Genomic DNA, 22,446 nt, shown 5'->3' with positions numbered 1-22,446 from the left:
TCCTGGAGGATGTAAGCTGAGTCCTCCGAGCTTACGCATTTCAGCAACGGGCGCGAGAAAGCTTTCTTGTAAAGTTGATCTCCGATGAGTGTAAACCGACCGGCTCTCCTTCTGAGGAGCCGGGCTGCATATTCATCGGATGGTGTGACGCCCGAACGGAGGAATTCTATGATGGGTGTCCGCCAATCGCTAGGAAATGTGAGACCTTTCATCCGGTCGACATGCGCTACCAACAGTACTTTTTCGATGGGTTGCTGTATGTCGACCGACGTTATTGAGCTCGCAAGTTTGGCTAACTCATCGGCTGCTTGATTTTCCGCTCTGGGTATCTTCTGGATAATAACTTCTCTAAAATCAGCTTTGAGCTTCTCGAAGGCTTCAGCGTAGAGTTTAAGCCGAGCGCTATTGATTTCGAAGGTGCCAGAGAGCTACTGAGCGGCCAACTGCGAATCCGAGTGAATAGTTACCCGACCGGCTCCCACATGCCTGGCAGCCTGCAAGCCAGCTATGAGGGCCTCATACTCTGCCTCATTGTTGGTAGCTTTGTAATCTAGCCGGACGGATAAGTGCATCTTTTCTTCTTGAGGAGAGAGCAGCAATATTCCGACTCCGCTTCCGAGCCGAGTAGATGATCCATCCACATATATTCTTCACATAGCTTCCGACTCCTGCCTTTGCACCTCAGTCACGAAATCGGCCAAGGATTGAGCTTTGATCGCCGATCTGGGCTGATACTGGATGTCAAATTCACTCAGCTCCGTCGTCCATTTGATGAGCCGTCCGGATGCCTCTGGATTTAGTAGCACTCGTCCGAGCGGGCTATTGGTTTTGACAATGATCGTGTGCGCCAGGAAGTATGGACGAAGGCGCCGAGCGGTGAGGACCAGAGCGAATGCTAGTTTCTCGAGCCCAATGTAGCGAGATTCAGCATCTTTTAGAATGTGACTGAGGAAATACACAGGCTCTTCTCCGCTCGACCTTACTAATGCTGAGCCGACCGCATGCTCGGTTGAAGACAAATACATATAAAGCGGCTCACCCGCCGTTGGTTTGGCCAACACCGGAAGAGAGTTCAGATATGCCTTCAAGTCTTCGAACGCCCGATCGCATTCTTCATCCCAGTGAAACTTTGTGGCTTTGCGCAAGATTTTGAAGAAAGGAAGGCTCCGGTCGGCGGTTTTAGAGATGAATCTAGACAGAGCAGTTATCCGACCGGTCAATCGCTGAACTTCCCTTGTATTTCTGGGAGGCGGCATATCTTGCAGAGCTTTCACCTTGCTGGGATTGACTTCGATGTCCCGCTCGGTCACTATGTATCCCAAGAAGCGTCCTCCTTTCGCTCCGAACAGGCACTTCTGAGGATTCAGCTTGACTCCATACTTACGCAGCGTTCGGAAGGTTTCTTCCATGTCCTTGAAGAGGTCGACCGCTCGGACAGACTTAATTAGAATGTCGTCCACATAAACTTCTAGGTTCCGCCCGATCTGCTCTCTGAATACCTTATTCATCAAGCGCTGATATGTGGCTCCAGCATTCTTCAATCCGAACGGCATCACATTATAGCAATAAGTGCCGTCGGCCGTCACGAAGCTGACTTTTTCTTGATCTTCACGGGCGAGCGGTACTTGGTGATAGCCCTGGTAGGCGTCTAGCATACAGATTAATTCACAACCGACCGTGGAGTCCACCCGCTGATCTATCCGGGGCAGAGGATAAAAATCCTTCGGGCAAGCTTTGTTAAGATCCCGGAAATCTATGCACACCCTCCATTTGTTGCCCGGCTTGGAGACTAATACTACATTTGCAAGCCAGCTCGGGAACTGCACCTCACGTATATGGCCGGCTTCCAGAAGTTTCTCCACCTCCGTCCGGATGATGGCGTTCTGCTCGGCGTTGAAATCTCTTTTTCTTTGTTTTACCGGCCGAGCATCCGGTCGGACATGCAACTCATGCTGAGCTATGCTTGGCGAAATTCCGGGCAACTCATGTGTCGACCAGACGAAGACATCATGATTTCTCCTGAGGCACTGGATCAGCTCCTCTTTCTGCTTCTCCTCCAGATCAGACGCAATAAAGGTTGTGGCCTCCGATCGGGTTGGATGAATCTGTACTTCTTCTTTTTCCTCATAAATTAAAGTGGGTGGCCTTTCGGTGATGGCGTTTACCTCGATCCGGGGCGTTTTCGGAGCAGAATTGGCCTCTGCTCGGACTATCTCGATGTAACATCGCCGAGCTGCTAGCTGGTCTCCTCGTACTTCTCCCACATGGTCCTCCACGGGGAATTTGATCTTCTGATGAAAAGTTGAGACGACCGCCCGGAATTCGCTGAGTGCCGGTCGTCCTAAAATGACGTTGTAGGACGAGGGAGAGTCAACCACCACGAAGTTTGTTGTTCTCGTGCTCCTGAGCGGCTCTTCTCCCAGCGAGGTAGCCAGCCGGATCTGGCCGACCGGCTGAACTTCGTTACCCGTGAACCCGTAGAGCGGAGTCGTCATAGGTAGCAGCTCGGCTCGATCAATTTGCAGCTGATCGAACGCCCTCTTGAATATGATGTTGACTGAGCTCCCTGTGTCAACAAATACGCGGTGAATAGTGTAGTTGGCTATTACCGCATTGATGAGCAGAGCGTCGTCGTGAGGCACTTCAACTCCTTCCAAGTCCCCGGGCCCGAAACTGATTTCAGGTCCGCTCGCTCGCTCTCTGCTGCAACCGACGGCATGGATTTGGAGCTGCCGAACGCTCGCCTTTCTAGCTCGATTAGAGTCTCCTCCGGTTAGCCCGCCAGCGATGACATTGATCTCGCCTCGGGAAATGTTGCTTTTATTTTCCTCTTCCCGAGCGGATGGTCGGGACCGTTCTCTGGACGCTCGGCGATTCTCTCGCCTGGGAGAGCGATGCCGATCGGGAGTCTGTTGCCGGGGCCTATCAACTCGCGTCCGATCGGCTTCCTGAATTCTCTGTCGCCGATCGACTGAGGGAGATCGCCGTCCAGCACTCCGCGGCACAGGATGAGCCACGAAGGGAAGACTTCGACAATCCCTTGTGTTGTGCATATCCGTCCGGTGGAAGGAGCAGAATATCGGGGTCCACCTCTTCTTTGTTTTGGGCCGGGCGGCGGCTACCTCCTGCACATGGGACCGGACATGGGAAGATCGGATTGCTTCAGCCCTTGGTCCTCTAGGCGGCTGATGAGCGGCGTGCTGTTTCCGCTCGGCTGGAGGAGGCCGCTCGGCGGGAGTTTCTTTTTTCCTGGCCGCCTGTGCTTCTTCCACGTTAATGTACTCGTTAGCCCGATGTAGCATGTGATCGTAATCCCGGGGCGGCTTTCGGATGAGCGATCGGAAGAAATCTCCATCCACTAGGCCTTGTGTGAAGGCATTCATCATGGTTTCCGAAGTGGCCGTTGGAATGTCCATCGCCACTTGGTTGAATCGCTGGATGTAAGCTCGAAGCGATTCCCGGGCCTCTTGCTTGATGGCGAACAGATTTTTTGATAACGCCGACTGCCTGCAAAGTGGTGGAGGAAGGCCGTAAGGAATTGAAGCTTGTGATGGATCCGTCCGGCAGCCTCCGGAACCACCGCTGAGCCGATCCCAGAGAGTGGTGAGAAAACTGCACTTTACTCCATCCGTATTGATGGAGGGTTGCCGTGTTATCAAACTTACCCAGTGATCATCCGGGTCGGTTGTCCCATTATACTCGCCGATCGTCGGGCGTAGTGCTTAGGCAGAGGATCTCGTAGAATGGCCTCAAAATTGGCGATTGATCCGCTGGCGACGCGTCCGCCGGGGCTTTCCTTCCGCCCTCGCCGAGGCATTTCCTCAAGATGACCCTTATCTCCGTGAGTTGGTAAGGCTTGGTGCGGAACAGAGCCCGATGAAATGCGGCGGTGGCGGTGGCGCTCGACCACCAGATGCTGATGTTGCTTGCTGCTCCGGCCGCTCGGATGCGGCTTTCTGTTTTTGCTCCACGAGCTTAGCGGCCCTTGTCTCGATCAGAGCGTCGAGTTCCTCGTTCGAAAGCGTCACCACGTGTTGTCGTCCAACCTCGTCCATTGTTTTCGATCGGACGCAGGAGCGTTCCCACAGACGGCGCCAAATTGATCCTGTCCGAATCACCGAACCAAAGGACGCTGGGCACGTGGCGCGCTCCTAGTCGAGGACGTAGGCCTCCATCTGGTCGCACGAATCTCCGGCGAACCTGCACAGAAGTCGGGCCGGGAAGGGTTCCCGGCGTCGACCCTCCGACGCTCAAGTCAGGCAAGCAAATAATGCAAAAGGTGGCTCCAGAGATGTTTTTTCGCGTACCTGCGGCGAAGTAAGAGGCTCTATATATAGAGCGAGGAAAGAACTAATGCACGTTCACCGAGGTGCAGACGTGTCAGCAACCCATACCTCGGTATGTACTTGGCAGAGAGCTTACCTGACACCATACTGCTACAGTCCGAGCATGTCTTCGATGGGACAACAGGACACCCCGTTACCAGACTAGGAGTATGGCGTAGCCATAAGACTTGACGGCTGTCAGAGGGTGTTCCCTTCCTTTACCCACCGCCCGGCAGGGACGTCCGTCCGGCCAACCAGGCGAATAACGTCATCCAGACGACCTTAATTCCCTGCGTCGGCCGGGCGGCCCGTCCCTCCGCTCGGTCATTATGTACTGTTTCATTGAGCGTCGGAACCCTGGTCCCTACCAGGGTGCCTTTTACTACCAGATGTCCCTTTCTTCTAAATCCGGTCGGCTCGTCCTTCTCCGGCGGGCCACTGGGCCCTTTGACCTCCCCGTGGTGTTGACCCCTCGTTATGGGGTTCCGGATTCTTACCACCGGATCACCTTGTTTGGTTTAGGTATTCGATGATTCCCGAGTAATGTTTCATGCCCGACACGTCAGCAAAAGGGTCATGCAGCCCGGAATCGGAAAACCTCATAAAACTAAAGTTTTTCTTGATTCCGGGGTTAACGAATTTTTTTTACCAAAAATACCCTCCGATAAGAAAAAACATGAAAAAAAAGAGAAAAAATATAAAAAAATATTAAAAAAGTAAAAAAATAAAAAAATGTTTTAAAAAAATTAAAATTTCAAAATTTATTTTTTTTAAAATAAATAATTTTAAAAAATAAAAAAATTTAAAAATAAAAATTTTTAAAAATAAATAAAAATTTTAAAAAAATTTAAAATTTTAAAAAAATTTAAAATTTTAAAAAATTTATTTAAAAAAAAAATAATTTTTTTTAAAAATTTAAAATTTTTAAAAAAATTTAAAAATAAAATAAATAAATTAAAATTATAATTTAAAAATGTAAAAAAATATAAATATAAATAATATAAAAAATATAAAAATATTAAAAAATAAAAAAACACATAAAAAGCAAAAAAATATACAGGAAAAAGAAAAATAAAAAAATATTAAAAAATAAATAATAATAATAATAATAATAATAATATTATTATTATTATGTATAGTTGGTTTTGTAACTGAGGGTAATACGATAAAATATCAAACTAGGGTATTCATTAAAACCTTCAAACAAACAAATTTTTGTTGCATTACCTAGGTTGAACCAAACAATATTGGTTATGTTTTATTCCCCATAACCTTGGTTACCTGATTACCAGGTAATCACATAACCAAAATTATGCATGATGACTTGAACCAAACGCGCTCTAAAAATTAAAACATGATGTGACATTTATGACGATAAAGAGTATGGATCTTTGAACAGCCCAACCCGGCCCAATTTGAACCCGAGAGAACGGCCCACGGTTTCTTGTGCGGTAGGACTCGAACCTTCTTCTCGTTGATATTTTGAGCCTGCGTGAGTTCGACGCAGTAAAAGAAGCGGAAGAGGGAGAGGAGGAGGAGATGTGCTTGGTGTTCGTTGCAGCAAAAAGTGAAGTCCTCGCCCCCAGGGCCCCCACCGACCGGACCCACGGCCATCGTGAGGGAGGTAAATCGCAGCACCCGAGCTAGTATGGGACGGACCGGGTGGGATACAGGGATAGGGGATTTATTCCTCCGCTGCCACTGAATTTCGACCCGGTGACCTCATTGCAGCAACTCCCGCCCCATATCATCTCGGATGACCCACGGGGTCGATGTGCTTGGTGTTCGTGTGCGACGAGGAGGAGGAGAGGGTGTTGGGGAGCTACCAAGCGCCGGGGAGCTGCCCCTTCTGCGGCGGCGCCGTCGTCGCCACCGACGTCGAGAGCGCGTGGAGGCTCTGCTTCCTACCCGTCTACTTCCACACCAAGCGCCGCTTCCACTGCGCCAGCCCCCTCTGCGCTCGCCGCTTGGTCGCCTACCGTCCTTAACCAGTCGTTATGTGCACTGTAATCAAAGTCCCCTGTTGATCATGTAATTTAACTAGCAAATACTGCAAAATAATAGTAAGGAAGAAAGCGCCGTGGACGTGCTTTTCCGGTTGAAACAAATAGTGAAAGATCCGTACGCTCCCTTGCAAACAGGCTCAGGCCCAAGACCAAGCCCAAAATATGATCCAGCCCAGAGCCCATTCCTTGTTGGGTAGATAATAAACGTAGGGGCAATCGTTAGATCCAAATCCCACGTCTTCCGCTTCGCCTCTCGCTCCCTTCGAGCTTCGTTCCATCGCCGGCGATTCAGATCTCCACCGGAGGCCACGAGGAATTTCGTGCACAAGCCGTACGATCGGCGGATCTCGCTATTTTACTGCCTGGTTCCGTTATCCTCCGTTCCGACGCCCTTGTTCGAACACAGATCTAGGGTTTTTGAGGGAATTACCTGTCGAAGTAGGTCTCAGTGCGAAGATGGAGAAGTCGTGTTCGATGCTGATCCACTTCGACAAGGGATCTCCGGCTATGGCGAACGAGATCAAGGAGGCTCTCGAGGGCAACGACGTGGAGGCCAAGATCGACGCCCTCAAGAAGGCTATCATGCTACTGCTCAACGGTGAATCCCTTCCCCAGCTATTCATCACCATCGTCCGCTATGTCCTACCCTCCGAGGACCACACCGTGCAGAAACTGTTGCTCCTCTACTTGGAGATTATCGACAAGACGGACGCCCGTGGCCGCGTGCTTCCGGAGATGATCCTCATCTGTCAGAATCTCCGCAACAATCTGCAGCACCCGAACGAATACATCCGCGGCGTCACGCTCCGTTTCCTCTGCCGCCTGTCTGAGCCTGAGATCCTGGAGCCGCTCATCCCCTCTGTCCTTACCAACCTCGAGCATCGCCACCCCTTCATCCGCCGCCATGCCATCCTCGCCATCGCTGCCATCTACCGCCTACCGACTGGGGAGCAACTGCTCCCCGATGCACCTGTACTGGTCGAAAAGGTCCTGTCGTCCGAGCAGGACCTCTCTGCCCGACGAAATGCTTTCCTTATGCTTGCCTCGTGTGCCCAGCTTCCAGCGGTTGCTTACCTCTTGTCCCAAGCTGACCACGTGGCCAACTGGGGTGACCTCCTCCAGATGGCTGCACTGGATCTCATCCGCAAGGTCTGCCGTTCTAACTCAGGAGAGAAGGGTAAGTATATTAAGATCATCATCTCCCTCCTCAGTTGCCCCTCTGAAGCAGTAGTCTACGAGTGTGCCTGCACCCTTGTATCCTTGTCATCGGCCCCCACAGCTATCCGTGCTGCTGCCAATACCTACTGCCAGCTCCTCCAATCGCAGAGTGACAACAATGTGAAACTCATTGTGCTTGAGCGTCTCAACGAGCTCAAGACGTCACACAAGGAAATCATGGTGGAGATGATCATGGATGTGCTCCGTGCACTGTCAAGTCCAAATCTTGACATCAAGCGCAAGACTTTGGACATTGCTCTCGAGCTGATCACCTCAAGGAACATCGACGAGGTGGTTCTCACGCTCAAGAAAGAGGTTGTCAAGACTCAGAGCACTGAACTCGAGAAGAATGGGGAGTACCGGCAGATGCTAGTGCAGGCCATCCATTCGTGCGCAATCAAGTTCCCTCAGGTTGCTAGTACAGTCGTTCATTTGTTGATGGATTTCCTTGGTGATTCTAATGTGGCTTCTGCTATCGATGTCGTCCTCTTTGTGAGAGAAATAATTGAGACAAATCCTAAGCTCAGGGTTTCAGTAATCACTAGGTTGCTTGACACGTTTTATCAGATTCGTGCTGCAAGGGTCTGTTCGTGTGCTCTTTGGATCATTGGTGAGTACTGTCTTTCACTGTCGGAGGTGGAGAGTGGAATTGTGACAATTAAGCAGTGCCTTGGAGACATTCCCTTCTACACTGCCACTGAGGAAGGGGAGACGGCTGATGCTTCAAAGAAACTGCAGCAAGTTTCTTCTGTTACTGTCTCTTCTAAGCGGCCTGTAGTGCTTGCAGATGGCACATATGCAACACAAAGTGCTGCCTCTGAAACTGCTTTCTCTGCTCCAACAGTTCTTCCTGGATCTTTGGCTTCGCCTGGAAATCTTAGGGCGTTGATCCTGTCCGGCGACTTTTTTGTAGGAGCAGTTGTTGCTTCTACTTTGACGAAGCTGGTTTTGAGATTGGAGGAGGTCCAACCATCAAAGACTGAAGCAAATAGAGCATGCACCGATGCATTGCTAATCATGACTTCTATGTTGCAGTTAGGAAAATCATCATTTCTTCCACACCCAATTGATAATGATTCTTATGACAGGATTGTGTTGTGCATAAGATTGCTCTGCAACACTGGTGATGATGTGAGAAAAATATGGTTGCAGTCATGTCGCCAGAGTTTTGCAGCAATGCTTGCAGAGAAGCAATTTCGAGAAATTGAGGAGATTAAAGCTAAGGCCCAAATTTCCTATGCCCAGCCTGATGATCTTATTGATTTCTATCATTTGAAGAGTCGCAAGGTAATCACTTCAACTTTATTTGTCTTGATTAACTTGCTCAATTGACAACAAAAGATCATATATATTTCTTCATTTGTTTGCATTCCATATTCAAGATTTCTTATAAACTTGTAAAATTTAAGCTTTAACCAAGCCCATGAATCAATGAAGTGTTTATATTTTCATTTTTGTGAATTGAATTTTCCTCTTGTTTCTTATAAACTTGTAAAATTTTAAGCTTTAACCAAGCCCATGAATCAAGGAAGTGTTTATATTTTCATTTTTGTGAATTGAATCTTCCTCTTGTTATTCTTATCCAAATATTCAAAGAAAACAAATGAGATAATAAAAGAATCACCATGCTTCTCGTTACCATCATCAAGTAGCAATAGTCTCAACTATTTGGAACCAACTACATCAATCGTATCCCTCCATTGAATTATATACAAGGCCATTTTCCTCATACTTGTCAAATCTCTTAAATGAATTTTAATTGTATTGCTAGTTTTTATTCATATCATTATTATCCTCCTCTTCCCATAACATTTTTAAGTATAATTGATTCATCTTGTCTTGTCATAGAAATAATTGGTTAGCTTTGCATGTGTCTATCTTATCTTAATCTATTTTCTCTTATCATCTAATGGAGCTTACACCTACTTACTCATAGTAATAGTAGTTCTTATGCTACCTTTTTCACTAATACACATATCCATCCTAGTATTCTCATCTATCTTTGTTACTTTTCCATAATTTATTACAAATAAACTGAGTTCTAAGGAATTTTTCTATTAGCCTAAGAAACAATCAATGACCAGACAAGATTATAGAAGTTCTTTTCATTTTGCTGAACAAGATGATTATGAACAAGCTTGATACTTGGTTTGATAACATCTTATTTATGTTGTTCGATATATTAAAACAAGCTACACAAACAAGCTTCAACACTAGTGAGCTGAACCTTTTAGTGTTCATGAATAAAGCTTGTGAAATTATTAGAGATGTAGTTTGTCTGAAGTTCAATTATGATTTTTTTAATATTTAATTCAAATACATCAAAAATATACATTATATAATACTTATCTTGCAAATTCTATAATTTTGAAATTATTTTGAAAATATCAACAATGAAAAAATAATAAATTTTCATTTATTAGATAATTATTTTAACTAAATTTTAGGTACAACAATGTCTCCAGTTGACCTCGATAAGAATTTCAATATACAAGTTTACACAGGCTTGGTACGATTGATAAGTTCCTTGAACTGTGTACTTGAACATCCCTGAGTTTCATTCATTTATTACTAATATCCAAAGTACACTTTAGTATGTGCATGACACTCACTTTTTCATTTGTCTGGTTGGTTGCTGCATTTAGGATGGCCTTTTGATTGGAGGTTGGCATGCAAAGGTTGTTAGCAAAGATTATGATCATAACTTCTTATTAGTGTTGTTTCATTTAGTTGTCTTTGACCATGTGAAAATTTGAAATTTCTTTTATTATTTTATTAGCATATATGTTCGTATATGCTGACAGTCCAAGCGTACATGATTGATTAATTGACATTGGCTTATTGTTCCATGAGAAAGTATGAGTTATCGCCTTTTTGCCACATGAGAAAGTATGAGTTTGTGTTTATGTTTCAACGGTTTTGGTCATTGATTAAGTGATTTTTGGACATTGCAGTTACATGAGAAAGTATGAACTTTAAGTCACTCCCAATTTATTGAATTGTAGATGCATGTTGAATGAGTCTTTCATCTTGAATTGGACCTAAAATGCCTGTCACTTAATTGAAAATATTATTATTTGAAAAGTTTTGATCTCAATATTTCCTACATTTATGAATTCTTCTTTGTTTCCTTGGAAGAACTTAATATTTGTCAAAGTTGTCTTAATTTGAGAAATAAGAACAGCTAGCATTTTTCTGTTTATCTGCACAATCTGTTAGCTATACAGTTTTCAAATGTAGCAAGCGTGCGAACCCACAAAATTCTGGTCCAGTGATCATCATTCACAGCCAAACATTTGGCATATCTTAATTGAGAAATTAGTCATTTTCAGTAAATCCTTTGCTTAAATTGTTGAAACTGTGAGCTTGCTTTGTAAATTGCTTTTGGTCACTTATCTCCTGATTCTTTACTTGCACTCTTGAAGTATTAGAGGATTTTCTTTTTTGCTGGAGATTTCAGATTTATTCTATCCCAAAAAAAGAACACTGGAAGTCATTTATTGGTTACTATGTTCTAATTTCTACCTTGTTGCTAGAACCATGAGATGCCTAAAGCAGCAGTTTGTCTTTTGTTATACTGATTGATGTTTACAGGGCATGAGTCAGCTCGAGTTAGAAGACGAGGTTCAAGATGACTTAAAACGTGCAACTGGAGAATTTATGAAAGATGGAGATGATGCAAATAAGTTGAACAGAATCCTTCAACTCACTGGTTTTAGTGATCCTGTCTATGCTGAGGCTTATGTGACGGTTCATCATTATGATATTGTCCTTGATGTCACTGTGATTAATCGAACAAAGGAAACCCTTCAGAACCTGTGTTTGGAATTAGCAACTATGGGGGACCTCAAGCTTGTAGACCGACCTCAAAATTATACTCTAGCTCCAGAGTCAAGCAAGCAAATCAGAGCTAATATAAAAGTCTCTTCCACAGAAACAGGAGTAATATTTGGCAATATTGTATACGAGACTTCAAATGTGCACGAGAGAACTGTTGTGGTCCTCAATGACATCCACATTGATATCATGGACTACATATCTCCTGCTACCTGTGCTGATGTGACATTCAAGAATATGTGGGCAGAATTTGAGTGGGAAAACAAGGTATTGTTACTTGTCTCTTCTAGTTGATGATCTATTTGTTATAATTTTAAATGCATTTGTTAACACTCTCAAGATACAGATTTTTTTTTCTTATTTAATATTCTCAATGATTATATCTTATTTCACTGTTAGGGAGTAGGGACATATTTGTTGTTACTCATTTTGTGAGAACAATCGCAACCATTAAATTATATCACATAGCTGATAGCTCGTTGCATGTTGTATACTGAAATTTTCAGTTATTTACTCAATGAAATTTAGGCCTCAAGGTTTTTCAATTCTATTATTGATGAGAAGAGGCTAAAATTATTTATTACCTTCAAATTTGATCAGGTATTTTTTTCATGATTATATTATCTGACAATTTGGTCACAGAATATGTCGGTCAGGTCTGTCTAATAGTGCATGCCAAGTTCTTTATTTTCTGCTTGTGTTGGGATTTGAACAAATTATTGTAAATTACAACAGGTTGCAGTGAACACAATATTACAAGATGAAAAGGAGTTTTTGAATCACATTATCAAGTCAACCAACATGAAGTGCCTCACACCACCGTAAAGTTCTCAAACTCGAACCATTTGTTACTGATATTCTCTACACGCAACATATCTTTTATTATTATTTTTATTCTGTTTCAGATCTGCTCTAGACGGGGAGTGTGGGTTCCTTGCCGCAAACCTGTACGCAAAGAGTGTTTTTGGAGAGGATGCTTTGGTCAACATAAGCCTAGAGAAACAGGCTGACGGGAAGCTGAGTGGTTACATCAGGATCCGAAGCAAGACACAAGGCATTGCCCTCAGTCTGGGAGATAAAATCACCCTCAAACAGAAGGGCGGCAGTAACTAATGGGCGCACCCAGTCCTCTCATGTTTGATCCCATTTCTAGGGGTACTTGTGTGGCTATGTTGGTTTTACGAGAGGTTTTCTTGTTCCTTGCAATGTTCCTTGTCAGTGGTAGTATCAGCAGGAGCAACATTCTCTCTTGGCACTGCTTGTAGTGAAAATGTATACACAGATTTGTTATTATGCTTGATCCATCGAAAGCCCCTAGATCTACTATTTAATAAAACATTGCAATTGTAAGTTTGTCATTACTCTGTTGAAACTAAGCCACAGGCCACTGGCTGCTGTTTCAAAACCCAAGGTCTGAACTCTTGCCACTGGCGGCAAGATTCATAATCTTTCCAGCTGAATAGTTTTCTGACAAAACCCACCATCCCTAGTTGGGGTTGTATAAGAGCTGAGTTAAGTTTGTTTGATAAAGTAATTGAATAAGGTCGCGTCGAATTTAAAATAATTCAAGTTATTAAAATGATTTTTTTTTTTTTTATAACTTTGAGTTTGATTCGTTTAAATATTATTGAACTTTTAATTTAAATTTACTTGATTGTTTGAGTTTTTATATTTTAAACTTGTTTGTTAATGATTGATGTTGATAATATAAATTTATTTGTTTGGTTGATGATCGAGTTTGATAATATAAATTTATTTATTTATTTTAAAAATTTATTTATTTATTTAATATGTTAATAAGAATTTTATTGATAAATTTGATTTAATTATTTATGAATAGTATTAATGAATTTTAACATATATGGTTCAAATTTATTCATTTAGTTTAATGAATTATTTAAATTTATTTTAAATAAACATAAATAAATTTTTATCAAATCAAGATCAAACTTGCTAATTTATTTACCATCCCAAAAATAAAAACATGATAATTTTAATGTATGTTGCCTAAAGGTAGAGTAAAATTTTAGTTCGATCCAACTGAAGTAATTCAAAAAATCAGTTAGGACTATTCTAAAGTTTACTTTTTTTTATAAAAAATTAATTATTTCAAATAAATCATTCAGTTTTGATTATCAATTCTAAAAATAGTTAAATTGATCATATATTATTAAATAATAAAAAATATTAAAGTTTTTAAATTCTTGTTATTAAATTGATTAAAATTTTATTAAAAAACTATAATATTTTTTATTTTTTAAAAACCAATATGGTTACTAATCGAATTAATTAATTTTTTTATTGGTTCAATTTATTTAATTTTAATAATAATATCGATCGATAGTTGGTAAAAAATTTAATTAATTTGATTTTCACAAATTTAGTTTGGTTAGTTTCAAATGATGACAAAAATAGTAATTAAGAAGATTCAGAGATTGATTTTAATTATTGATGATTTATCATGTTTGAATTGTAACCCAAACCATATTTTTCATTATTTCTATATTTATTATTACCATATTTATAATAATATATTTTCATATTTATCATTATATTTTCCATATATTATCTTGACAATATGTATAAATATGTGAGTTGGCCGACAATTATCAATCAATAATAAAGAAGCAATTGTCTTTTCTTTCCTTGTCTCTCTAATTCTTTCTTATGTCTATGTACTTTTGCATTATGTATTTCAACATGGTATGCAACCAATTTCTCTTTAGGAAAGTAAGTAGCTCTTCTTACTTTCTTTCTTTCTACATTACTTCTTTTTTACCAGAATGCATGTTGCAACCTCTTCTCTATGCATCTTTTTCTTCACCACAAATTACAGATTCGTACGCAAGTTAGCAACTAGCCGAGGGCGACACTCGGTGTAGCACCCACGACAACAACTCCTTGTTACAAAAGTCTAGGAGTCACCCCCTTTCCTTAAAAATTCACCAACTCCACCGCTTTCTTCTTCATAGGTTCAAGTTCACTTTACGACACCTCCTTTGTCGGCATTGCCTTCTCTCAGACTTTCTTTCCGGCCTCCTTTATAGTCTCTTATGATTTTTTAGAAGCTTCTTTCTCCTCTCTTTCCCTTCCCTCGCTGTTTCGGCTTTTAGCAACTATTTTTTTATTTCCCTTCTCTTGTTGTTTCCTTCCAAAAATAGTCCGAAATTATTTTTCTCATCTTTCCTCATTAATGCTCCCCTTCTTCTTCTTTCAAGTTTGGATAAGAATCTTCTACTCACAAATGTCTTCCTCTTACTTTTTCTTTCCCAAAATCAACAAGTTACTCTAAAGCTCCTCTCTCTTACTCTTACCGTACTCTTTTCTTCTCCTTCCTATCTTCTTTTTAGTGAAGTTCAATTCCTCCTCTTTTCTCTTTCTCTTCTTGTTTTTCTCGTAGTAAAAACAATATTATTGTCCTTCTTAATTTCAAGGACATCAAATTTTCCTCTTTATCTTCCTCTTTCTTTCTTCTCCTTCTATCTTCTCTTTTACAATAGCAGATTCATTATTACTACCTTTTCTCCATAACTATTGTTTCTTTTTTAGACGACCAAATAATAAGCTTTTTTCATTGCTCAACACATAATAGCAGATTTTCTTCCTCTGCTCCAGTATATGCAACCATCAAAATATAGCCTTCTTTCTTTGCTGCTTTTATTCCGGAGACATATCAGATTCCAGTCGTCAAACAACAACTCCTCGTCTCCTTCTAGTTGTTGTATTCTTTCATCAAAGGTAAAGTTCAACAAATCTGTCATTTCGTTGATTGTATTGGAGGATTTTGCTCTAGAAGATATGATTGGTTAATAACCAAACTCAACGTTCAAGTATCTCCCATTAAGTTTGTCGGAGGATAATTACGACAAAAATAACAATTCAGGGATTCAGAGATTGATTTTCATTATTGACAAACCATATTTTTCATTATTTCTATATTTATTATTGCCATATTTATCATTATATTTTCCATATATTATCTTGACAATATGTATAAATAGGTGAGTTAGTCTTTGACAATTATCAATCAATAATAAAGAAACAATTGACTTTTCTTTTTTTGTTTCTCTTGTTCTTTCTTATGTCTGTTGGTTGGTCCTAGGAAGATCGTACCGGTTCCACTGTACAAAAATTTTGTACAAGTGTCGAACCTTTCCTAAACAACCTATTGTATTCTTTAAAAGTTAAATTAGGAATCGCAAACGGAACTTAACATTATTGATTCTAAATTTAACTTATCTGTTCTTAATGGTTTAGATTTGGATTGCAAGCGAAACTTAACACTATTGATCCAAATCAACCTATGTTATAAATTCAATTAAATATTAATTTCCAAAATTGGCTTCCAGGACTGCATGGCGAGGCACATGACCTTCTTGGGTATGAGAGCATCCACCATCGCCTAGATAAAACTTTTTAAGGAAAGCTAATATATAATTTCCTTATATAATTCTAGGTTTAACCAAAAGGAACAATCGAATCATAAATTCAAAAAATAAAAAAAAAACACAAACTCGAATAACAAATTCGAAAAACTAGAATCTAATGTCTCTTGTGTTTGGAATTCATACAAAGAAAAATAACTAGCATGATGTGGAAAATAATAAATAGTTATACCTTTTCTTGTATGCTAATAACCTCGAGATCTTCTACCGTATTCCTCGCCTCGCCTTGGACGTCGTGTGGACGACGATCCTCCAAGATGAACACCACCCAAAAGCCTTCTTCCTCCTTCTCTAAAATTCGGCCACCACCACAAGAGAACAAAAGAGAGCAAGGGGAAAGGAAGAGGGAGAGGGTCGGCCACAAGAGAGAGCACCAACTTGAGAATAAGAATTGATAATACATGAAGCCTCCTTTCCCTTTCTTTTATATTAGTTGCCCAAGGCAAATAAAGAAAGACTTTTTACAAAAATTAAAATCTTCCTCTTGTTTTTCCTTTTCCCCTTTTATTTTTCCTTTTCTTTCCTCTTGATTGATTCAATCATCAATCTTTGATTGGCTAATTGATTAATTGATTGACCGGCCCCTTGCTTGGGCACCAAGCAAGGGTGGCTGGCCACTTAAAGAGGAATAAAAACTTTGTAAAAATTTTATAAGCCAAGAAGAAAAACTCTTATAAAATTTTACAAGCTCTCTTTTAATTTCTTAATGTGGATGTTAAAAAAGGAAAGTTTTAAAAATTAAAACTAAGTTTTAAAATTTAAAACTCCTCTTCTAAAATTTCCTTTTTTAAACATGGTTACAAAATTAAAAAGATTCAAATTTAAAACTTCTCTTCCTTTTTTTCTAAAACCATGAGGATGGTTAAAAAAGAAAAATTTTAAAACTTTAAACTTTCTTTTAAACCATGTGGCCTAATTCAAATAAGAAAAGTTTTATATTTTAAAATCTCTATTTTAAAATTTGTAGATATCTACAAAGAGAAAATTTAAAAAATTCAAAACACCCCTCCTATTATGAATTATTGTGGCCGGCCCCTCTTTGCTTGGACACCAAGCAAAGGGTCGACCCCTTTGAGAAGGAATTGGCCGACCCCTATGGCTTGGTCACCAAGCCATGGGTCGACCCCCTCTTGGACACCAAGAAGGGCTTTTCATGAGTGGACTTGAGGCATTAACGAGGCTACAACAGGGATCTAGAGGAGAAATTGTTTTTGACCTTCCGATGAGCTTGAGCATTCCGTGTTCGCCCCGAACACACAACTCAAGTTCATCAATAATAACTCATTCCACTAGAGAGTTATTATTACACTACGACACTAATCCCAAATTACATTATGGGCTCCTTCTTATCATGAGTGTGTTAGTCTCCCTATGTTTAAGATATCGAATGCCCACTAATTAATTGAGTCAATGGGAACTCATTTTAATTAATGTCTTAGTCCAAGAGTAGTACCACTCAACCTTATTGTCATGTCGGACTAAGTCCACCTGTAGGGTTTAACATGACAATCCTTATGAACTCCTCTTGGGGGCATTCTCAACCTAGATAACTAGAACACAGTTTCTCTCTATAATCAACAACACACATTATAAGTAATACAATTTTTCAACTTATCGGGCCTATTGATTTATCGAGCTAAATCTCACCCTTTGATAAGTTAAAGAAATAAATACTAAATATATATGCTTCTTATTATATTAGGATTAAGAGCACACACTTCCATAATAACTAAGGTCTAGTTCTTTTATTAAGTCAGTATAAAAAGAACTTACCTAAAATAGTCCTACTCAATACACTTAGAGTGTATTAGTGTAATTTATTAGTCAAGATAAACTAATACATAATTACACTACAACTATTCCAATGGTTTGTTCCTTTCCATCTTAATCGTGAGCAACTGTTTATACTTTATAAGGAACTGATAACATGATCTTCTGTGTGTGACACCATACACTATATTATTTATAATATAAATTAATTGAACAACTACACTTCACAAATAAATATAGATATTTGACCAATATAATTTTTTTATTTCAAAAATAAATATTTACATAAATTAAATTTTTGGTATACACTCTACTAATATCTATATACTTTCGTATTATGTTGAAATATGTATTTCAACACTTTCATTTTCTCACCCGCCCCCACGAGTATCTAATTCTCTTCTCTTTTCATATTTGACAATGTATTTGACAATGATGACGTCGGTTTAGAAGAGGAAGACAAGCTTTGGGTAAGTAGGATAAACACTGTAAAGTGAGCATCATTAAAATTAGTAGGATAATAATCTCTTCTAAATAATATAGAAATAACTAATATATATAATTTATTTTTATATAATATATTTAGCATATAAATAAACCCTAGACTGTCTCGTAGAAAAGTTAGAAAATATTTATGAAAAAAATCAATAAATGATAAGAACGTAGATTATGTATCAGTTAATGATTTGAATAGAGTACGGTTTTTTTATAGAAACATCAATATTTTCACTAAAATTTAATTGGCATACTGATGGAATTTTTCATCAGAAATATATCAGAATATTCGCTTACTGATAGACATTCCAACAGAAAAACATTTGTTGGGATATCATTTGTCGAAACAGGATTTTTTTTTGACGGAAATTAAAATTTTGTTGGTATTTTTTCCAACTGAATAAATATTCCGTCGGTAAACACCACCAAGAATATTATTCTTGGCAAATAGATTTATCGATGGAAATAATATTTTCGTCTGTAATTACCGACGGAAATACGATTTTTGTCGATACCCAATAGCCAAATTTACTGATAGAAATAGTATTTCCATCAGTAATTACTGACGGAAATACCATTTCCGTTAGTAATCATTGACAGAAATGGTATTTATGTCAGTGATTATCGAAACTAAGTTCCCGACGGTATTCCATTAGAATTCCATTAGTAAATAAATAAATGAGACATTTTACATTCGAGATCTACCCTGTTTACAACTTATATATCTAGATAAAACTATCACAGACGATGACATTGTTGGATCGTAGACGTTCGATAGAGGGGGGGGGATGAATATCGATTAAAAAAAATTATCGAGAATACGTAGTGGAATAAGTAAAGCGAAAAGGAAATGACACAAGTAATTTTTTACTTGGTTCGGAGCCTGTGTCGACTCTTACTCCAAGGCTCGTACACAAGGGTGTTTTCGATGGATAATCACTAATAATTTGAAATGTAGATTACAAAACAAGTACAGGAATTATTAGAGAATGAAAGAACCGACAATAAAAAAAATTACAAACAAACTAGCAATTTGTCGGAGAGCTTTCGCAGTGTCGCAGGAGCGCAGAAGAGCAGATCGTGAGTTGTTGTAGGAGCTTCAACCTTGACCCTCCTTATATAGGAGGTTCAGGGTGCCTGGAACCTCCAAGGTGTTAGGATGTATACTAAAAGCCTAGCTTTTGGTATAAACATTTATCTAGAAATAAAAATCACATTGGTCAATGTTGTGCAAAGAGAGGGCAATACCTCTCAACCTTTCTGAACCGCGGAAGAAGAGGAAGAGAGAAAAGAGATCGCGCGGAACAACAAGACAAAGACGCACAAAAGAGAGCAAACACCAGGAAGGAGAAGAAGAAGAGAAAGAAAAAGAGTTACCGTGGTTCGGCGACTTGCCTACTCCACAAAACGGCCGAAGCTTTATTAGAATTCTCTTCTACACAAGAGAATCACATCTAATGATTCTTGTGTTGTCTGATCTACAATGGGTTTACAATGATCCCTATAAATATTTAAACCCCGGACTCGGTAAAATCGTAATAGAATTTGTTATGAAAAATAACAAAATTCTATTATATAAAATTTTAAAAATCTTAACAGATTTTTTTTCCATGAATATCTTCATCCAAATATGAGCCACTGTCAACAATCTCCACCTTGGCGAATATTCACCCCTTCGAAGAATACGAATATCTGGACAAAACTCCATCCGGATCTCGGGTCCGGGCTTCCTTCCTCTAGCATCTAGAGATATGGATCAAGTTCAAGCAATGCTTAAACTTCTTTGTGGTCACCGGCTTTGTCAGCATATCTGTAGTGTGAACCTTCTCAAGTTGAATTTCCCGGAAGCAATCAACTCTCCGATCTTGTGAAACCTCACATCAATGTGCTTGGTTCTCGCATGATACACCTGATTCTTCGCCAAATAGATAGCACTCGACTATCGCATAACAACTTGACTCCACCTTGCTGAACACCCAGTTCTCGAAACAACCTTATAATTCATAAAGCTTCCTTCACTGCTTCAGGTGTTGTCATATACTCCAACTCCGTAGTAGACAATGCAATAATAGATCATATCATAAACTTCCAACATATAGGTCCTTCTACCACAGTGAACATGTATCCTGTAGTAGACCTCATGTCATTTAAATCCCCTACATAGTCTATATTTACATGCCAACAATTGAAAGATCTTCCGGTTGTCTACTAAACATGATATCATAATCAGTTATATTTCTCAAGTATTTTAAAATCTACTTCACTATATCCCAATGTAGTCAACCAAAATTTGAGAGAAACATGTTAACCATACTAACTGCTTGCTCCAAATATGATCTCGTGCAAATCATGGCATATATTAGACAACCAACTACACTAACATAAGAAACCTTTGACATATCTTGGATCTCATTATACGTCTTTGGACACTATGTATTGATAACTTGAAGTGATGCGCCAGGGGTGTGCTCACCGACTTTGCATTCTTCATGTTGAACCTATCCAACACCTTCTCCACATAGCTACGTTGAGACAACCATAATCTCCCTGCAACTCTATTCCTGTGAATCTCCATCCCAAGAATCTTCTTGGCCTCTCCCAAATCTTTCATGTCAAATTCCTTGCTCAGTAGCCTCTTCAATTTGTCAACCTCTCTCATCTTCTTCGCAACAATGAGCATGTCATCTACGTATAGTAGTAAGAAAACAGTGATTCATCTTCAAGGCCCTTCACATATATGCAGCAGTCATACTCGCATCTTCTATATCCGTTTTGAATCATGTATGAATCAAAACGTTTGTACCATTGCCTAGGAGATTGTTTCAGTCCATAGAGCGATTTCTTCAACTTACAAACCAACTGCTCTTGTCCGGACTGACTAAATCCCTCAGGTTGTGACATAAAAATCTGCTCCTCCAAATTTCCATGAAGAAATGCCGTCTTCACATCCATTTGCTCCAAATACAAATCGTGATGTGCCACCAAAGCCAATACCGCTCTAATTGACGTATGTCTTACCACTGGAGAGAAAATTTCTTCATAGTCAATCCCCTTTCTTTGTGAATACCCCTTTGCTACCAACCGAGCCTTAAACTTCACTTCTTCTCCCTCTGACATTGCTTCTTTCTTCTTGAATATCCACTTGCACCCTATAGCTTTCTCTCCTTCAGGAAGTTCCACTAGATCCCACGTTTGGTTCTTATGCAACGACTCCATCTCCTCTGCCATAGCACCCGTCCACCTGTCCTTTTCAGAGCTATGTATTGCCTCCTGAAAAGATGTAGGGTCTCCGCTACTAGTGGTAAGTGCATAAGATACCAAGTCTTCGAATCCGTATCTAGTGGGTGGTTTTACGACTCGTCTCGTTCTACCACTAGCTATAGTGCGATGCTCCATGTGCTCTGAGCTAGAATCATCGAAGTCATGAGTCTCTAGCTCCACCTGCACAATATCTTTCTCTTTGTTGCTTTGTGGTGTTTCCTTTCCTTCTTCCTGAGTACGTTGTAACATAGCTTTCTCATCAAACACCACATCTCTGCTGATCACCACCTTGTTTGCCTTAGGATCCCAAAGCTTGAAGCCTTTAACTCCTTTCTGATAGCCCAGAAAAATGCATTGCTTTGACTTTGCATCCAGCTTTGATCTTTCCTCACTAGATATGTGCATATAGGCTGGACATCCAAAAACTCAAAGATGAGAGTATTCTACTTGATTCTCTGTCCATACTTCCTCTGATACTTTGCCTTCTAGTGCTGCCCTTGGTGATCTATTAATGAGATAACATGCCATGTTAACTGCTTCCGCTTAGCCCTGCATTCAGCCTGAGACATCTTGCCTTCTTAATGATTGTCCTGTTCAACCTTTCCGCTACCCCATTCTGCTGAGGTGTCCTGCGAACTGAGAAGTGCCTCACATAATTCCTGAAACTTTGAATCTGTGTACTCAGTCTCATTATCTGACCTAAGGCATTTGATCTTCCTTCCGGTCTGGTTCTCTACTTCAGTTTTCCACAATTTAAACTTTGCAAAAGTTTCTGACTTGTGACGCATAAAGTATACCCATACCTTTCGTGAGAAATCATCAGTAAAACTCACAAAATACAAGGTCCCTCCACGTGATGCTACACTGGCCGGTCCCCAGAGATCCGTATGTACGTAGTCCAGAATCCCCTCCGTCTTGTTTGTTGCCGTCTTAAATTGCACTTTGCTCTGTTTCCCAAGAACACAGAATTTGCAGAATTCAAGCTTGCACGTTTTGACACCCTTTAACAAATCTCTCTTGTGAAGTTCTAGCATCCCACGTTCACCCATATGCCCTAGCCGCATATGCCACAAGACAGTACTATCTGAT

General features: G+C 40.1%; 2 protein-coding genes across 2 annotated transcripts; both read left to right on the top strand.

Annotated features, from left to right (window-relative positions):
- The first annotated feature begins 5,690 nt into the window (after window positions 1–5,690).
- On the top strand, window positions 5,691–6,433 carry LOC121981693. Its single transcript, XM_042534345.1, has one exon. The coding sequence runs from the start codon at window positions 6,098–6,100 to the stop codon at window positions 6,311–6,313; it is 216 nt and encodes a 71-aa protein (XP_042390279.1). The 5' UTR covers window positions 5,691–6,097; the 3' UTR covers window positions 6,314–6,433.
- Window positions 6,434–6,578: 145 nt separating this feature from the next.
- Window positions 6,579–12,747, top strand: LOC121981692 (coatomer subunit beta-1-like). Its single transcript, XM_042534344.1, has 4 exons — window positions 6,579–8,836; window positions 11,144–11,653; window positions 12,122–12,207; window positions 12,292–12,747. The coding sequence occupies exons 1-4, from the start codon at window positions 6,788–6,790 to the stop codon at window positions 12,497–12,499; spliced, it is 2,853 nt and encodes a 950-aa protein (XP_042390278.1). The 5' UTR covers window positions 6,579–6,787; the 3' UTR covers window positions 12,500–12,747.
- Window positions 12,748–22,446: the final 9,699 nt, after the last annotated feature.

Source organism: Zingiber officinale, chromosome 5A (assembly GCF_018446385.1).
Source record: "Zingiber officinale cultivar Zhangliang chromosome 5A, Zo_v1.1, whole genome shotgun sequence".
Taxonomy (NCBI): Eukaryota; Viridiplantae; Streptophyta; class Magnoliopsida; order Zingiberales; family Zingiberaceae; genus Zingiber; species Zingiber officinale.
The sequence above is the reverse complement of the archived record's forward strand: the minus strand, read 5'-3'. Positions and strand labels throughout refer to the sequence as shown.

Bases quoted from the DNA above. Each gene is read 5' to 3' on its own strand.
- LOC121981693 (XM_042534345.1), top strand. From the start codon at position 6,098: ATGTGCTTGGTGTTCGTGTGCGACGAGGAGGAGGAGAGGGTGTTGGGG.
- LOC121981692 (XM_042534344.1), top strand. From the start codon at position 6,788: ATGGAGAAGTCGTGTTCGATGCTGATCCACTTCGACAAGGGATCTCCG. The intron at 8,837-11,143 runs GTAATCACTTCA...TGATGTTTACAG, and splicing joins ATCATTTGAAGAGTCGCAAG to GGCATGAGTCAGCTCGAGTT. The intron at 11,654-12,121 runs GTATTGTTACTT...AAATTACAACAG, and splicing joins AATTTGAGTGGGAAAACAAG to GTTGCAGTGAACACAATATT.